This window comes from Microcebus murinus, chromosome 5, assembly GCF_040939455.1.
Source record: "Microcebus murinus isolate Inina chromosome 5, M.murinus_Inina_mat1.0, whole genome shotgun sequence".
Lineage (NCBI taxonomy): Eukaryota > Metazoa > Chordata > Mammalia > Primates > Cheirogaleidae > Microcebus > Microcebus murinus.
Window position 1 is genome coordinate 93,888,217 of NC_134108.1, and position 19,153 is coordinate 93,907,369.

At 40.0% G+C, this 19,153-nt stretch overlaps 1 protein-coding gene across 1 annotated transcript in view; it reads left to right on the forward strand.

Moving 5' to 3' along the window:
• Positions 1 to 19,153, forward strand: part of PKHD1 (PKHD1 ciliary IPT domain containing fibrocystin/polyductin) — a 424,797-nt gene that overhangs the window by 51,015 nt on the left and 354,629 nt on the right. Inside the window, exons 29-33 of the mRNA XM_076003302.1 lie at positions 969 to 1,104; positions 5,476 to 5,671; positions 5,931 to 5,998; positions 7,817 to 9,424; positions 18,037 to 18,180. Of these exons, the coding sequence (XP_075859417.1) occupies positions 969 to 1,104; positions 5,476 to 5,671; positions 5,931 to 5,998; positions 7,817 to 9,424; positions 18,037 to 18,180 (2,152 nt within the window). The remainder of the gene's footprint in view (positions 1 to 968; positions 1,105 to 5,475; positions 5,672 to 5,930; positions 5,999 to 7,816; positions 9,425 to 18,036; positions 18,181 to 19,153) is intronic.

Consider the following 19,153-nt stretch of genomic DNA (forward strand, 5'->3'; position numbering starts at 1 on the left):
TATTTTTGATCAGAGTGATACATGTAAAGTTAAAAGGAAAATGGTAAATCATGCTCTCTTCCTTCTCCCACTCTTCCCCCTTCTTTAAGTCCTCCTTTCTGAAACAACCATTTTAATTCTTTTGAATATAGTTACAGTATAATTTTTTGTTAAATCAATAAAACATGTTTATATTACTATAACTATATAAATGATGCTGGCAAAACCAAGTGATATATATTTTTTCTTTTGTAGTTCTTTGTTTTTATCCCTAGAGTTTTTTTTATAAACATGTCTTTCTCATATTAAAAATCCACCATCTTTTAAAAAAGTTTCAACATATCAGTTACTTTTTTTTTTGAAGGTCTCTGTTCTCCTTCTTCAATCTATGTTGGTTGTTTCTTGGTTTATTCTACATATTTCATCCTAGTACTTCCTTTGATTGCTCTCTTGAGTAGATTCACTTTCTTAGAGTTCATATTTTATTTTTTAAATTACTTATTTTGTGATATAACAACCTTAGGAAACATCCCATGAAAGAGTATGTGGGAGGGAAATTTTCTGAGTACTTACATGTCTGAAAGTACACTCATATTTGTGGGATAGTTTAGCTGGGTATAGACAGTTATTTGAAATTGCCATTTTTTTTTAAAGAAACAATATGTTAGTTGCAAATCATTATTATTTACCCTTTAGAGTAATGGTGTGGTCCTTCTGGATCTATTCTTTAACACTGTGCTTGCCTATTTCAAGCATTTGTCACTCTGTGTGTGTGTGTGAGAGAGAGAGAGAGAGGGAAAGAGAGAGAGAGAGAGAGAGAGAGAGAGAGAGATGGTGAGAAAGGAGACTTAAAAGTAGCAAATATACACTTTAAAAACAACTTTCTTGAAATTAACTTTTTAAACCAGTTCTATATGGCCTTCTCTTCCCTCAAGTCAGTGTTACTTTAAAATCAGACTGAGGTTTGAATTTTAAAATTGATTTTTCAGGGGAAAGATGGACACATTGTGAATGTGACAGTGATCAGAGGGGACCATTCTGCAGTACTTCCCAGAGCGTTTACATATGTCTCCTCTTTAAATCCAGTGATTGTGACTCTGAGCAGAAACAGAAGCAACATAGCAGGTAAAATACATGATACTGCAAGATCTTATTAAAGCATCAATCCTATAAAAAGGGCAATCAATGCCCTATGAATTTTATTGTATTTTGAGTTTTTTTCCTGAAAACCAGGAGATTGTTTCTTTCATCTTAGCCATTATTGAATCAATCTTCTGATATCTGTTCATTCTTGTAAAATTGGGACCATTTCCATCATTAAAAGGATGTGGGAATTCAAGGGTAATAATTCAGTAAATATTTCTTGAGCACCTAGTACGTGCCAATAATAATATCATAGACATATATTAGGCTTTAAATTAATCTTTGTTGCTAATTTATAGGATTATTAGCCTCAGTTTACAGATAAGGAAACTAAAGAATAGGGATAATAAGTAATTTGTCTACAGTGCTGCCTTTAGTAATTAACAGAGCTGAGAGTTGAGCCCAGGCAGTCTGTTTCCAGATTCCAGGCACTTAACCACTTATAATTAACTGTAAAATACTGTTTTGGGTAGCAGTTTCTATTGTAGCAGTTATTTAGTATGATTTAGAGAAGAGAATATTTTGCTTAACCAAGAATTCTTGTTGACATACTATGTATAAAAAGAATGAATTTATTAGTACCAACTAAATGAAATAATTTAATTTTTCTTTGATGATTCAGATGATTTGACAAGATAGGATTATAACAATTTGTTATCATGTCATACCATACAGATTTGGAAAAGTAGCAGGTAACACCCCTTTCTGGTTAATTGAATTTCAGATAACAGAGAGCTTTTGGTAGCCATATCTAAGGGTTTATTATTACAAGACCATCATATTTTCCCCCTCAAAAAGCCTGAACTCAATTTTTATGATACTATTTTCATTTTCCATAGCTCAAGAGTACATAAATAAAGTGAAGTGTCCTTTAACTTCTCAATATTATTCAGCTCAGATAGTGCAGAAGAAGAATTTGCTGCCTCAGGCGACCAAAGTGTATAAAATTCCTTGGTGGTATAGATTCTTCCCAACGAGGTAGAAAAGGGAGGAGGAAGCTCCATGTTATATTCAGATTTCAGTGATTTTGGCTTTTAATAATATTTCCTACCTATAGAGAAAAGAATAAATACATTGTATCAGTGCCTCAAAGGCACCTAGGATTAGCCTGACAATTGACTAAGAGCCTAAGAAGTTCATGTTATTGATACATACAATGCAATGCATTCTTTTCAAAATGTACACTTGCATTTTAATCTTTCTACAGGCAGAATAGAGAAGAACATTCTATAAGATCCACAAAGTGTGGTAGCCTATTGGGAAGGTCTCTTTCAAGTTAGAGTTCTACACATCTCTACCCAGAATTTGATGTGCAGGACCATTAGTGTGGTGTTCTTTTTTTTTTTTTCAAGTCAGAAACAACTGGAAAAACTTTCAACAAATTAAATTCAACAGAGTTTATTTGAGCAAAGAACAATTCACGAATTGGGCAGCCCTCAGAACCTGAAGAGGTTCAGAGAGCCGAGCTCTGCAACGTGAGCAGGCATTATGTATAGACAGAAAATGGAAGGGAGGTCCAGAAACAGCTTGATTGGTTCCAGCTCCCTGCTGCCATATTTGTGTATGAGTTGATTAATTGGAAGCCTGTGATTGGCTGAAGCTCCACTGCTGTGATTAGCTGAAACCCAGCTAGTTGTTGCAAAAAATATAATCCTAAATTAGGTTTTCAATGTGTTTACTTTTAATACTAAGTTAGATTGTAATTCATTATGTAGGAACTCAAGGTACGGAGGCAGCCTCAGGCCAAATTTAGTTTAGTTTCACATACTCCTTAGGCAAGATATTTAACTTCCTTTATCTCCCTCCAGTTTCTCCATTTTTTTTTTAGGTGGGAATAATTCTTTCAAGGTAATCATAAAAATTGGAGATAAATCGGGTAAAAGTACTCAGTCCAGGAACTGACATGGAGCAAGCATCCAATATATGCTTTGTTGAAGTGAAGGCCGGCATTCTGCCAGATACTGGATGTTATATAAATGAGCCACTGACTCTGCATATTGGCCCTTGTGGCATTTACTTCTTGACAGTATCCTGGGACCCATTAGCTTAAAAGCCTACCAATGCCAAATTTAAGTTTTTATACATTCAATTGTTTTAAATATAGTCAAAAGGAGTATATTTGTAGCCATTGAGAGCCTGCTTGCTTTGCATACCCCATAAAACTGCACACAACCTCAGCCAGCCATAGGTAAGGTAAACCCTGGGGCTATAAAAGACCCAAAACTGTGGATGCCTTTAGAGCTCTCTGACCCAAAGACTACCCACCAGGCTGCTTAGTGACATCACACAAAAATCCCCTCTCTGATCTCCTTCCGCCAGAGTTCCCTTGCCTTCCTTCCCTTCTGGGTGGTGGCCTTGTCCTTTGGCCCCCGGAAGTTGTCCCTGTGAGCCTTCCTCTTTCTCTGTGCATCTGTGAAAACACACCTTGAATATAGCTCATTTTGTGCTGCTGCCCCCTTGTGGCCATGTCTTTTTCCTTCATCAGCCCCGAAATCCCTTGAACTCACTGCATTGAAGCCTCAGACTTCTCAGTAGAGGTTGGGAGGACATGAAGAAGTAAAAGGGATGCAGAAAGAGGAAGAAAATAAAATTAAACGAGGCCTTTTTGTGTGCTGTACCATGCCGGATGCTTTCCCAAGATAGCTAACTTAATTCCTACAACAAACCACACGGGATAGGCTTTCTTACCATCTTACTGATGAAAAAAATCCAAGCCTTTGGGAGCATAAAGTAAGTCACCCAAAGTCACAGAGGCAGTTAAAGAGCAGGCCAAGGACGTGAATGCAGATTGACAGTCTCACCACCATGCTGCATCCCTCTTCTCGGACTTGTCTCTTTCAAGCCACCCCTCTTTCTCCTCCTCCTCTGATTGGCTGTGGCATCCCATAGATGCCAGCTCCTCAGTAGTTCTCAAATGCTATAGGCTAAAGGAGCTAGAGTCGCTTTACCCCAGGCTGTGTCTCTTTGGGCACACTGATGTATAGGAAAGGTAAGCATGTTTATTTCTACTCCTGCTGTTGCACGCTTAATCTCTGGCCCTCAGTAAGCCTCTAGTTGTCTGCAGACTGAATTTCTCCTCTCCTGCCTGTTCAGTTTATCTTATAGACTGAAAGAATGGCTTCAATCATGTCCTTTTCTTGCTTAGAAGCCTTTGGAGGTCTCCACTGTCCACTAAGTTAAGCAGAGAGCCCTCAGGACTGGCTTTCTTGGTCTTCAGCCATGGGGCCATCAACCTGGCTCACCCCCATAGAGTTGACACCTATGTCTATGTGTACTTTGTCTTCTAGAAAGTCACCTCATTCTGTTTTTTTTTCTCTCTAAGCCACTGGATGATGAAGAGTAAGAAAGTGCTATAAAAATTTGCATAAATCCGTGAAATTTTTAGAATTAAATTATAAGTCTCCTTTTGTCTATCACTTTCTTTTTGGAATTTATCTTTTAAACTGCATTTCAAGCACTGTTTTGCCCGAGAGGCCTCTCCTGATGTTCATAATGTTGCTCTGATCTGAACAATCCCAGTGCTTAATTTTCACCTCACTTATAGTATGTCTTCTACCGAAGCTGTTTGGTCACCTATTTTATTACCTTTGAGGTCTCTTCGAGAGCAAAGTCTGTATTTAACTTAATTTTCGTGCCCCCTGCGGCATCTCCCTCATGGTACTCAATAAATATTTGCATGAAAAGGAGCCAAATTAAAGTGTTAATAGAGTACACAGTATTTTACTGGAGTTGCTAATTAAGCTAAAATGTATTAAAATACAAGGCAGAAGACTAAGGCCTTGACTTTTTCATTAATTAGCTATGAGGCCTTGGGTGCTGAGCCTTAGTTTCCTGAAATGCCAGTCATACAGACGGCCCAAATTTGTCAACAGGATAGTGTGAAGACCAAATGGCATAACATAGAGAAAAGTGTTCTGTAACTGTGGACTACTTTATGCATGTATGGCATTATAATAAAGTTCAGTGCATGCTGAAGGTACAACTTTAGACTTTTATCAGTGCAAAAGTGGAGGTTAACAAAAAAAAGGAGATGGGTTGCTCTTTGCTGGTTATGAAGACCATTAGCTCTCCCAACTGCTTCTTGATTTGCCTTTGCACAGAAATAAGTTTATGCCTCTAGAGTACAATAGTCCTGTCGATTTTGCTTTTAATGCCTTCGAGGTTATAGGCTGTAGCTCTGTGAAAGAGAGTTGTTAGATGTTTCATGAAAAATATAGGTTGGTATTAAAACTCTTGGAGTATTATGCATAGGGCTGACCGTGTATTTAATCCCCAAACACAGTTTTAGAATCGAATAGGTGGTTGAGCCCACAAACCCACATTCCAGAGGCTAATGCACTCCTCTCAACACAGGAGGCGAGACCCTCCTCATCGGAATGACGTCGCTGGTGAACTATACGGATCTGGCTGCGGAAGTCCGCATAGGTGGTACCTGCGCTCCGGTGCGTGCACAGACGCCCGGGGGCCTGCAGGTGGCGCTGCCGGCGCTGCCCGCCGGTCTCCATGGAATTTCCGTCTCTGTCAATGGAGTCAGCATTCGCTCACAGGGGTGAGGTGGCCACTTGCTGTTAATTTTGGGTTTGTTTGATGGTCTAGCGATTCAGCTGGGGAATTCTAGTTTTGAGTTAGGTCTTTTCTTCTGAAGTTAGGAGATAAAGATATGAGAATCATAATATTTGAACAAATCTTAGAGACCCTACAGACAGACTCTTCTCCCCCAAATAATCACATCTCTTCTGTTCTGCTCTTTCTTTCCTCTCTTTCTAACTTGCTCAGCTCTTTCGTAACGACCCCCTTATCTTCCGTAGGGTTGATCTCCACATCCAGTACATCACAGAAGTTTTCAGCATCCAGCCTTGCTGTGGGTCCCTTCTGGGTGAGTGGCCCTGATGTGACTGTTATCAATTATCCAGCAAATCTGTTCACTGGATATTCAGATTTGTTTTTTGTTTTCCTGGATTAATTAGCCGGCAAGGCCAGAAATAGGGACAGCAGGCAAGAAGCTTTTCTCAGGCTCCAGGAACTGAGTGGTGTATTTTAAAGGGTGTGAAAACTCAGGGATTCCTTTGCTCAGGAAATGAAAGAATTTCTTATGAAAAGGAGATTTGCCTGTTTTTCTTTGTCCAATGAAAAGAGGATAAGACATCTAACGGGTGGCCCTCCAGAGTGCATATCAGGAAAACAAGGGAAGAGTTTCCTGCGCTAGCCATTTAGACACTGCGTGTGCAAGGGGAGCAGGAATGAGTCTGCAGTGTCTCTTCTCTAGGGATACCGGATGAAGGACTCAGAAATAGAAACGCAAACGACAATATGGGAGTTGTGAGGACAAGACAAATAGAGCAATCCCTAAAACTATTCATTTTCAGAAAGAATTGAAAGCTATAGATTGGCATGTGAATAATCATTGTGATAATGTATAAAGTAGCACATTATCCTTTTTGAGTATAGCAAAATCCTTTTTAAAGTTGCTTGGCAATGTTGCTCCAACCCCTGTGCTGAAGATGGGGTTTGATCTTTGATTTTTTTTCTCAGCTGTAGAGTAAGACAAAGTATGTGAATATAGCAGCAAATTCACCAGCATGATTCAATGGCTTTTGACATGTTTCATATATATACCGTGTTTCCCTGAAAATAAGACCTACCCTAAAATAAGCCCTAGCAGGATTTCTAAGCATTTGCACAATATATGCCCTACCCTGAAAATAAGACCTAGTGATGGGCGTGGCTACGCAGCGTGTCTGCACAACCCACGCATTTCGTCGCGGAGCCGTAAAGAAGACGAGCAGCCCTCCTCATCTGCCCCATGAGAGCTTATTGCTCGACATGAGAGATTGGGGCCAATGGTTCTAAAGGAAATAGAGTCGCAAGAAATTCAGGATGGGATTCGGGGTTTGGAGAGTTATGATGATGTTCCAGAAGAAGATGACTTAATTCTATTTGAATAAATGTAGATTGTTGTACGTTACTTAAAAAAAATAACACATAGACTGAAAATAAGCCCTAGGGTGGGCTTGAGGAAAAAATAAATATAAGACCCTGTTTTATTTTCAGGGAAACATGGTGTATGTATATATTATATAGAATGTAGCATATATTATAAAATACATAAGATATATTAGAATATATAATATATGAAATATTATAATATACAGAATAATATAGATGATAGAGGACTTCACTGTATTTGAGTTTCCATTAGTGTGTATAATTAACATATATAGAACAACGTACATATACTCTACATAACACATAAAAATAGGTTACATAATAAAGCAGATGACAAGAAAATTTTATTTTATTTTTTATTATTGTATAAGTTGATTAAATTTATCAAGGAATTTTATTTTTTATTATTGTATAAGTTGGAATTTTATTTTTTATTATTGTATAAGTTGATTAAAATTGTGGCTTCTAGGGATATACGAAGGTACTTGAAAAGTTTATCTTAAATATCATAAACATCCTATGTAACAATTTGTATTATTTTACTGTAATGTAGAATTTTATCTCATTTGACTCCTGTCCAAAGGATCACAAGTTTAGCATTGGTGGGGGTGAGGTAAAATAAATGAAGTTTCACTAACATGCACTCCACCTGGCACATAATCGCCCTGGGACTAGGGCACAGGTGCTGTGAGCTCCTAGTTGCAAGTATCAGCTGTTAAATGTTGTTTTTGCCATACTCACACTGTAGGTGGAACCGTCCTCAGCATCGCAGGAATAGGCTTCGGCAGGGACCCGGCTTCTGTCTGGGTGCTTGTGGGCAATCAGACCTGTGCCACTGTGAACTTCACGGAGGTGAGCATCTGGTGCGAGACCTCTCCGGCCCCCCAGCTACCCGATGCACATGCTCCCACTGTCCCAGCGCCCGTGGAGGTCTGGGCTGGCAGCGTGTCCTTCGCCCGTGGAAATTCACCAGTCTTGGTGGGGAAGGGTTTCACCTTCACGTATGAAGCGGCAGCAACCCCGGTGGTGACCGCCATGCGAGGAGAAATCACAAACAGCAGCCTGAGGCTGTATGTGGCGGGAAGTAACCTTTCCAACTCAGTTGTCCTTCTGGGGAGCTTGAGCTGTGATCTTGAGACACTGTCTCTCCAGACCCACGTGAGCCTGTCTGGGTGCTCCTTCCCTCTTTGCAGGGTGGAGGCAGGCATCTATCCCCTCCAAGTCCGTCAGGAGCAGGTGGGATTTGCTAACATGTCTGCGGTGCCCCAGCAGTTTGTGCTGACACCTCGGATCATGGCCATCTTCCCCACACGCGGCTCTGCGTGTGGGGGGACAGTACTCAGCGTGAGGGGGCTGGCTCTCACCTCTCGAAGGAGGTCAGTTCAGGTGGACCTTTCAGGTCCTTTTACTTGTGTGATTTTGAGTTTGGGAGACGACACCGTTGTCTGCCGGGTTAACCCTGTGGGTGACCCCTCGCCTGGAGCTTCCTTCACTCTGAATGTCACAGTCCTTGTCAACGGGCTAACCAGCGAGTGTCAGGGGAATTGCACTCTCTTCATGCAGGAAGAGACAACTCCTGTCGTGGATGCTGTGACCCTGGACATCAGTGGGTCTCTGACAACTGTGCTGATTAGAGGTCAGAGGTTAGGCATCATGGCTGATGAGCTGCTGGTGTTTGTGGATGACCAGCTTCCTTGCAGTGTGACTTTCTTTAATACAAGCTACGTGGCATGCCAGATAAGTGACTTGATTCCAGGACTCCACTACCTATCAGTTTCTCATCCAAGAAATGGGTATGCTTGTTCTGCCAACAGTTCTAGGTACTTCTACGTGATGCCTCAAGTGTTTCATTATTTTCCTAAGAATTTCAGCATTCATGGTGGAAGCCTGTTGGCCATAGAAGGCACAGCCCTGAGAGGACAGAACACCACGTCCGTCTACGTTGGCCAGCAGGCCTGCCTGACGGTGAGCATCAGCGCCGAGCTCATCCAGTGTGTTGTCCCTGCAGGGAATGGCTCCGTCGCCCTGGAAATAGAGGTAGATGGACTTTTGTTCCACCTGGGAGTCATCGGTTACAGCCGTGCCTTCACCCCAGAATTGCTCTCTATTTCTCAGAGTGATGACGTCTTAACCTTTGCAATGGCCCAGATCTCAGGAGCTGAAAACGTTGACATTTTTATCGGGATGTCCCTCTGTGTGGGTGTCTCTGCTAACCACACCGTTCTCCAGTGCATGGTCCCTTCCCTTCCTGCCGGGGAGTACCAGGTCAGAGGTTACGACCGCGTCCGAGGGTGGGCGTCGTCTGTCCTGGTGTTCACGTTGAGAGTTAGGATTACGGCAGTGACTGGGAACTTTGGTAAGTGGAGTAATTAAGACAGCACACTTTCCTCATGTAAGTGAATTAGTTGCTATTCTCCCTTCTAGGAGGTAGGAAATCAACATCAGTCTGTAGGAAGGAAGACGAGAAGCTGGGCTGGCCTCTTACACTCCTGGTTTCTTCCTGAACCTTGTCTTGTCATGCTGTGTTTATGAGGTTTTGAGGGAATTGTGCCTATTCTCTGAGTATTTGATTGTATTTTAATTTGATACATTAACCTGATTTGTGTTTTAAATTAAATAATACTATTTACAATAATAAATAATAATATTAGTATTAAGTAACACTAATAATATTTAATAGTATTAAATAATACTATTTATAATACTATTCTTACAAATAATACTGTTTGTAAGAATTCATAATTTGATCATTTAAGAACATAAATGCCTTCACCTATTTTTTAGTCCTATATGCCAATTTGCATTACTTAAAACTTATTAAATATGATTAATTTTTATCATTTTGTATTATTTCACAGGTGAACTCATATTCCACGAATAATAAGCCAATTGCATTGGTCAAACTTCTTTCTCCTTTCAGATATACTCAAATTAGCCTTGTCTTTCCTTCCAATGATGGTTTTGGTTTCTGTTCACGTAAAGCCTTACTGCACTTGAGATCAGTCAAATTTGACTGTGATTTAGAGAGTGTAGAAGAAGCTATGGAAACAGAATCTTGGACTGGTGAAGTATTAACCAAGCCATTGCTTAGAGCAAAGTTGGCCTCAGCTGGGTGGAATGCTTTGAGGCCCGGGATTAGGGTCTAGAGTCTGTCACTAATTTAGGCTGGACTTTTCTAAGCCTCAGCTTCCTTATTTGATAAAGGAGTTTGGGCTGGATGATCCCTAAATTCCATTTCCTATTCCCTAAGATTTCATGATTTTTATAGTGGGAGAGCAGGGGCATCTTAAACAAAAAGCATTATTCTTGAGTTTGTCAGGTGGCTTAGTAAGTACCACCTAGACAGGGTATGAAGGTGGTAGAGGTTGGGACCACGTATCTCAGTGTGAACTAGAGATGTGAAGAGATGTGAAATAGTTTTACTCATATAAGTGCCCTCCAAATATGTACAGTTATTGCAGCACTATTAATAATAGCAGAAGAGGAGAAATAATGAAAGTATCAATCAATAGGAAAATTGTTAAATAATTTATAGTATGATTAGATAATGGAGTTTTAACTAGCTATTAAAATGAGCTGGATTTATATAGGTTTTGAAAGGTATCTATCCTATACTTCTAAGCAAAAAAAAAAAAGGAAGTTGCAAAATGATATGTATAAAATGATCCCTACCAATCAAAAAAATAAATATATTAGGTCATTAGATATGAAATGTCTGATTTTGAATCAAAAGCATAGTTTATTATATCTTAAACAAGAAGCAGTACGATTAATCAAAGTATATGTCTAAACTATCAATACAGTTTTGCCATCTTACGAGTAGCTTGTTTATGCCAGCAGTGAAGAAGCTTGGAGAGCAAGTGGCTATGCAATCACAAAAGGTGTTTTTCACGGCTTGTTGAAAATTGAATATTTTTCCTTGCAAGAAGTGGTCCAAAGCCTGGAAGAAGTGGTAGTCAGTTGGTGCAAGGTCTCGTAAATATGGTAGATGACAGAGAGTTTCCAAGGCCAGCCTCTGTAGTTTGAGCAGTGCTGTTTGTATGACATGTGGTTGAGCGTTGTCTTGTGAGAGGCTTAGCTTATCTCTATTGATCAGTCTTGGCTGCTTAATCATAAGCATCTTCATTATTTCATCCAATTGGTTGCAGTAGACATTCGCTGTAATTGACTGACTAGGTTTCATGAAGCCATAGTAGATAATACCAGCACTGGACCACCAAACAGACACCATTAGCATCATTTGATGCATATTTTTTAAAAACAAATTTTATTATTATTTTTAAATTCAGGATATTATGGGGGTACAAACATTTTGTTATACGAAATGCATTTGCCTCACTCAAGCCAGGGCTACAAGTGTGTCCTTCCCCCATAGACAGTGCACCCTGTCTCCATTAGCTGTGAGTTTACTCACCGTACCCACTCTACCCCCACCCCCCAACCCTCCCCACCTGACTGGCACCCAGTAAGTATTACTACCATGTGAGCACCTTAGTGTTGATCAATTAGTACCAGTTTGATGGCGAGTACATGTGGTGCATGTTTTTCCATCCTTGTGATACCTCACTTCAAAGGATGGGCTCAATCTTTATCCTGGTGATAGATCTAATATAAGAGGTGCTAGATCACCATTGTTTTTTGTAGTTGAGTAGTACTCCATGGTGTACATATACCACATTTTATTAATCCACTCATGTATTGGTGGGCATTTGGGCTGTTTCCACATCTTTGCAATTATGAATTGTGCTGCTGTAAACATTCGAATGCAGATGTCTTTCTTATAGAATTCTTTTTTTCCTTTGGGTAGATGCCTAGTAGTGGGATTGCTGGATCAAATGGTATTTCTATTTTTAGTTCTTTGAGGTATCTCCAAATTACTTTCCACAGGGGTTGTACTAATTTGCAGTCCCACCAGCAGTGTAAGAGTATTCCAATCTCTCCACATCCACGCCAGCATTTGTTATTTTGGGACTTCTTGATAAGAGACCATTCTCATTGGAGTTAGTTGATATCTCATTGTAGTTTTGATTTGCATTTCCCTAATTATTAGAGATGTTGAACAATTTTTTATGTTTGCTGGCCATTATTCTGTCTTCTTTTGAAAAATTTCTGTTCATGTCCTTTGCCCATTTATTGATGGGGTTGTTTGATTTTTTCTTGTTGATTTTCTTAAGTTCTATGTAGATTCTTGTTATCAGCACTTATAGGATGTTTAGAAGCAAATATTTTCTCCCATTCTGTAGAATGTTTAGAAAGTAAATGTTTTCTCCCATTCTGTAGGATGTTTAGAAAGCGAATATTTTCTCCCATTCTGTAGATTGTCTATTCACTCTAATTATAGTTTCCTTGGCTGTGCAGAAGCTTTTTAATTTGATCAGGTCCCATTTGTTTATTTTTGTTGCTGCTGTGATTGCTTTGGGGGTCTTCTTCATAAATTCTTTACCTAGGCCAATGTCTAAAAGAGTCTTCCACACATTTTCTTCCAGAAATCTCAAGGTTTCACGCCTTACGTTTAAGTCTGCTATCCAACATGAGTTGATTTTTGTGAGAGGTGAGAGGTGGGGATCCTGTTTTAATCTTCTGCTTGTGGAAATCCAGTTTTCCCAGCACCACTTATTGAATAGAGATTCTTTTCCCAATGTATACTTTTGTCTGCTTTGTCAGAGATTAGATGACAATATAAGGATGGTTTTATATCTGGGATCTCCGTACTATTTCAAGGTCTGTATCTCTGTTCTTGTGCCAGTATCATGCTCTTTTGGTTGCTATAGCCTTTTAGTAAAGATTGAAGTATGGCAGACTGATGCCTTCCAGTTTTTTCTTTTTGCTTAAGATTGCTTTGGCTATACAAGGTCTTTTCTGGTTCCAGACAAAGTGTAGAATTATTTTTTCTAAATCTGTAAAGAATGATGGTGGAATTTTGATAGGGATTGCATTAATTCTGTAGATCACTTTTGGTAGAATGGACATTTAAACAATATTGATTCTACCAATCCATGAGCATGGTAGAAATTTCCATCTATGTACATCATCTACAATTTCTTTTCTCAGTGATTCATAGTTCTCCCTATAAATCTCTGTCACCTCCTTCCTTAAATATATTCCTAAATATTTAAATTTCTTGGATGCTATTGTGAAAGTTGTTGCATCTGTGATTTGATTTTAAGCTTAACTGTTATTGATGTATATGAATGCCACTGATTTGTGTGTATTAATTTTGCATACTGAGACTTTACTGAATTTGTTTATCAATTACAGGAGTCTCTTGGCTGAATCCTTAAGATTTTCTAGGTATAATAGCATATTATTAGCAAGAGTGAGAGTTTGACCTTATCTGCCCTCATTTGGACTCCCTTAATTCATTTCTCTTGTCTGATTGTTCTGGCAAGGACTTCTAGCACTATATTGACTATAACTGGGCATAGTGGGTAGACTTGTCTGGTTCCAGTTCTAAGTAGGAATGCTTTCAATTTTTCCCCATTTAATATGATATTGGCTTTAGGTTTGTCATAAATGGCCTTAATAATTTTAAGGAATGCCCCATCTATGCCTAATTGGTTGAGAGTTTTTATCATAAAAGTGTGCTGGATTTGATCAAATGCTTTTTATGCATCTATTGAGAGAATCATATGATATTTGTTCTTGCTTTTATTTATGTGGTGAATTACATTTATAGATTCATGTATGTTGAACCAGCCTTGCATCCCTGGCATAAAGCCCACCTGGTTGTGGTGAATTATTTTTTGATGTGCTGTTGGATTCGGTTTGCTAAAATTTTGTTGAGAATTTTTGCATGTATATTCATGAAGGATATTGGTCTGTAGTTTTCTTTTTTGCTACATTCTTTCCTGGCCTTGGTATCACGGTGACATTGGCTTTGTAAAATGAGTTGGGGAGGATACCATCCTTCTCAATGTTTTGGAATACTTTCTGCAGTATAGGTATGAGTTCTTCTTTGTAGGTTTGGTAAAATTCTGTAGTGAACACATCTGGTCCAGGACTTTTTTTTTTTTGGAAGATTTTTATTGCTTTTCCAATTTCTGTACTTGATATTGGTCTGTTCAGGAGTTCTAGTTCCTCCTGATTGAGCTTAGGGAGGTTGTGTGTTTCCAAGAATTTGTCCATTTCCTCCACATTTTGTAGCTTTTGGGCATATAGATTTTTATAGTATTCAAAGATAATGTTTTATATTTCTATGATGTCTGTAGTGACTTCTCCTTTTTCATTTCTAAATTTCTGATCGAGTTTATTAAAGTCCTTTCTAGTTCTTGTTAATCTAGCAAGAGGGCTATCAATTTTGTTTGTCTTTTCAAACAAACAGTTTTTGGTTTTATTGATCTTCTATATAGTTCTTTTGTTCTCAATTTCATTTATTTCTGCTTTAATATTAGTTATTTCCTTTCTTATGCTAGGTTTAGAATTAATTTGCTCTTCCTTTTCCAGTTCCTTAAGATGGTTTATTAGTTTGTTGATTTGTGAGCTTTATGTCTTTTGGATGTGAACATTCAATGTTATTAGTTTTCCTCTCAGGAAGGCTTTTGGTATATCTCACAGGTTTTGATAGCTTGTGTCCCCATTATCATTTAATTCAAAGAATGTTTTGATCTCCATGTTAATCTCTTGCTTCACCCAGCAGTCATTTAGCAATAGATTGTTAAATTTCCATGACTTTGTGAAGCGGTGAGTGTTTCTGTTGGAATTGATCTCTAGTTTTATATCACTATGGTCTGAGAAGATACATGGTACAATTTCTATTTTTTAAAATTTGTTGAGGTCAGATTTGTTGCCAAGGATGTGGTCCATTTTGGAGAAAGATTCATGAGCTGCTGAGAAGAATGTATATTCAGCTTTATTTGAGTGGAATGTCCTGTAGATGTCTGTTAGACCCATTTGCTCTAGAGCTCTGTTTAAGTCCCTTATTTCTTTGCTTATATTTTGTTTGGAGGAGTTGTCCATTTCAGACAGTGGGGTGTTGAAATCCCCCACTACTATGGCATTACTGCATTACTGTTTATCATGTTATTTAGTTCACATAGGGTTTGATTTACATATCTGGGTGCTCCTGTGTTGTGTCCGTGGATATTAAGGATTGTTAAGTCTTTGTGTTGGATTTTTCCTTTCACCATTATATGTATAGTGGCCATCTTTGTCTTTCTTTACTTTTGCTCTTTTAAAATGTATGCTGTCTGAAATCAGAATCACTACCCCTGCTCTTTTTTGGTTTCCATTTGCCTGAAAGTTTGTCTTCCAACCCTTGTCTTTGAGTCCCAAAGTGTCTTTGTGGGTTAGATGCATTTCCTGGAGACAGCAGTTGTCAAGGTGATCTGATGCCTCTGTGTTGGTTTCTGGTCCTTGGGTCAGGAATATTAGTGCCCCAATCTTTAGGAAGGATCTTGCCACTCTCGAGCATTATTTTGATCCCATTCCCCCTTAAAGTGGTGGTAGAAGCAAAGCAGATCACAGCTGCTTCCTACCAGCCTGGATGCGTCTGCTTCTGTGTTGGCTTGGTCTGCCGCTAGGGGGAGCCGCTGATATGTTGTTCAAGGTTCTTCCACCAAGCTTAGGAGACTGCTCCTGATGGGAGGGTTACTTGGTGCACCTGCTGTGGCCTCTGGCCAGGATTTTCCTTCCCTGACCGTGAACTCCACTGTTGGCAGCTGCCTGGACTCAGAGATCAGGCCCCAGAGTTATGATCCTACTGGCTGACCTAAGCAGGTCTGACGAGCAGAGTCACTGGGCTGTCAACTATTGATCTGCTCCTGCAGATTCATGCCAGTCACTCAGGGAAAGTGGCTTTTCTTGCCTCTTCCTACCTCCTGGGGTGGAGCCCACCACTTTCTGCAGGGAAAGTTGCAGCGCTAGGGAGAGAGGATGCCCAAGTCTGCCCAGTGCCTGTGAATCCCACAGGTGCCAGCCTCCCACGACTGGGGAAGCACTAAAAATTTGCCCATCAAACTGGGCCCAGCTAGCTGACAAATAGGTCGTGGAAGGGTGGAGCCTCTCGAGAGAGTCCCCAGGCTGGAGGAAGGGTGCTGCCTGAAACCGCAGCGCACCACAGCGTCTGGGTGTGGATCTCAAAAAAGGCAGCTGCCCGCCTGCAGAGCCTAGCACTGGGGGTGACTGTTCAAGAGTTGGCAGATGCGAGATTGGGGAGCTGAGTCAACAGGACACCTGTAGTCTCTTGTGTGTCGCCCTCCGGCAATCTCGCACCTGTCCAGCAGGAGGTCTTGCACTTTCTGACCTGCCCTCAGCCAGCCTAATCGCCTGGAGTGGTTTCCAAGGTAGAGCCCCCTTTTCAGTGTTCACCTCTGTTGTTCTGGTCCTGCTGACCGCCAGAGGTGAGGTACCTGTCTCCTAACTCCCTGGAGTGGCAGCTCAGACCAGTCCCTACCCCACCCAGTGCAGTCCTAGCACAGAGCTCCTGGGAGTTCAAGATGCTTCCTGCTATTGTCTCCTCTCCACAGAGCCCAACGTCTTCTGCTGGGATTTTGCACCAAATTCAGGCAAGTCCCTGTCTGGGTGGGCGTGGGGGTCAGTGGGGAAGCAGGATGTTCTCCTGTGGGTCTGATCCCACTGCACTTGCTGGCCAGGAGGGCCCAGCCGTCCCATGCTCTATTATCGACTGTTTAAATATCTCACACTTTCCAGACTTTGCAATCCTATCTTCCGTTCACCCCCCCCCCCCCGTGTTGTGTGTCCCATGCTGTTTCTCTGCCATTTCGCAACGCTGTTCTTGTGGAGGAGCGATCCACTCGTGCATAGCAGACCGAGTTCTTCACCTTTTTCTCTGGAGCAGGGAGCCAGGAGGTCACTTTTGCTCCGCCATTTTTCCCTCATATGCATATTTGGTGTTGAGCTGTGTTTTGGCACTTTATTTTTATCTAGTCATTGTGCTGAATGCTTGTCATTGTCAAAAAGAATCCATTTTTAAATCACAAATAACAATACGATGTAGAAATGTTTTGGCTTTATGCTGACAGCAAAGAAAGGCAAGCTTTGAGGTCATTTATCTTTTCACGTTTGTTTAATTTATGTATTAATGATACCCATACATACAGCTTCTTTACCTTGTCAGTTTGTTTTAAATAGTCTGATATTGTTGGAATAGTAACATCAAACCTTCTTGTTAATTTTTGCATAGGTTGATATGAATTCCCTTCTGCTACAGTTTTCAGTTTATCATTATCTACCCTGGTCTCAGGTCATTCATATGGCTCATTTTAAGATTAAAGTTACCAGAGAAGTCTTTTTAAAACCATGAACATGCTATGTGTTCGTTCACCACATCCTTTCCAAACACTTTGTTATTATTTTGAGCTGTTTTTGTTGTATTCGTTTTATGACAGAACTCATATTTGAAAATAATACGAATTTTTGAGTTATCTATGGTTGTACAAAAATTGTTCTAAAAATTTTGAAAGATAGTCACAAGTCAAAACGTGAGTTTGAAAGAATGAGAATGTCCCTTTACAAGAAAAATAAAATAAACTAAGAAGCGTCAAAGTGAAATGTCACAGATATTTACTGTCAAACTTAGTACTTAAGGAAATCGGACATTTCATACTTAATACCCTAATATATGCTTAGAAAATCCTGCAAGGAGTCACAAAAACCTCTATACCTGTATACCTCTGGGGAGTGAGACAGGTAGTTGGAGCAACTTTTATTTTATGCTCTTTTGCATAAAAAGTTTTAAAACTATAAATAAGAATTACTTTTCTATGTGAAAATTGTTACATCTAAAAGACCCCTTTAAAATAACATTCTGTTGAATATGATTGCCATCGGACAGCACTGGGGCCAGAGCCTAAGCGGAGGGGAAACTGAGGCTATCTGGGACCTGAAGCCAGTTGTGCGGATTCTGGGAGCATAACAAGGACAGGCAGCAAGAAAGCGAAGATTTGAGTTTTGAGTTAAGAAAGAGAGATTTGCCTCTGTGATCATGGACTTGTAATTTTATCCTCAAAGGCTGCCTGGGTGGAAGACTTGTGCATGTGTTTGGAGCCGGATTTTCTCCAGGGAAGATCTCAGCTGCTGTGTGTGGTGCTCCCTGCCGAGTCTTGGCTAATGCTACAGTGTCTGCCTTCAGCTGCTTGGTGCCGCCCCTGGATGGTGAGTAAAGACGCCACAAATGTGTGTTCTCAAGCATATAGGAGGGCTGTCCGGAAAGTATCCAGCCATGTAATATGAAAAATAGTGTTAATAATGGCTGAACACTTTCCAGACAGCACCTCCCCCAGCCCCCGTATAGGAAAATGATATTCTTTGATTAATTCTATTTTTGTAATTAACGGTGCACTGACCACGAATTTTTCTGTGTGTTCCTGGGAAAATAATTTCTGTACTCCTCATCTACAAGGGTAGTTAGAATCTGGATCCACCTGTTATAGTATTTCATAATAGTTTTTGTCATATTAATGGGTCAGTGTTAAATGCATGTCAAAAAAAGATTTACCACCTATGATCTTGACTTTGGTCCCATGATGATGGAGAAAGTAATTCTGAGTTCTGACTTTTAGTTTCAATGACAGCTGTAGGCGTCACGGAGGAAACCAACTCTTGCACTTGTTCTCAGGTGAGGTTGCTGAATACTTCCGCTCATTAGAAGTACCAGTAAGAGGCATAGAGATTACTAAGCTGGACATCCCTTGAAAATTGGCTTTGTGTGCTCAGGTCCTGAATTCTGATAGGCAAAAGAACCAACATTGACATTATCTTCTTGTTCTGCAATATCTATGTAATTACCTGATTCTTACTAAGTAAAACATGATATGTTTATTGCTTTGAGCTCTATAGCCATCATATAAGTGGTGGTGTAGGAAGCCATGTCTTTGCTGGACGAGGGGCTAGAGAGAAATGTGTATAGTTTGGGGCTTCATAACACATGGTAATAACCTATGGAGCTTCAGAAAAAAGGGCAGAAATTATTGTTATTATTACAGGAACTTATTGCATTTGAGATATTTAATAGCTCAGATTTAGGCAGGTGGTTATCTTGTTTGTATATTCATAGACCATGTACCTGTACTCTTAAGAACCATTTGCACACTTGTTTTTTTTTTTGTTTTTTTTTAGAGTTGTAAGT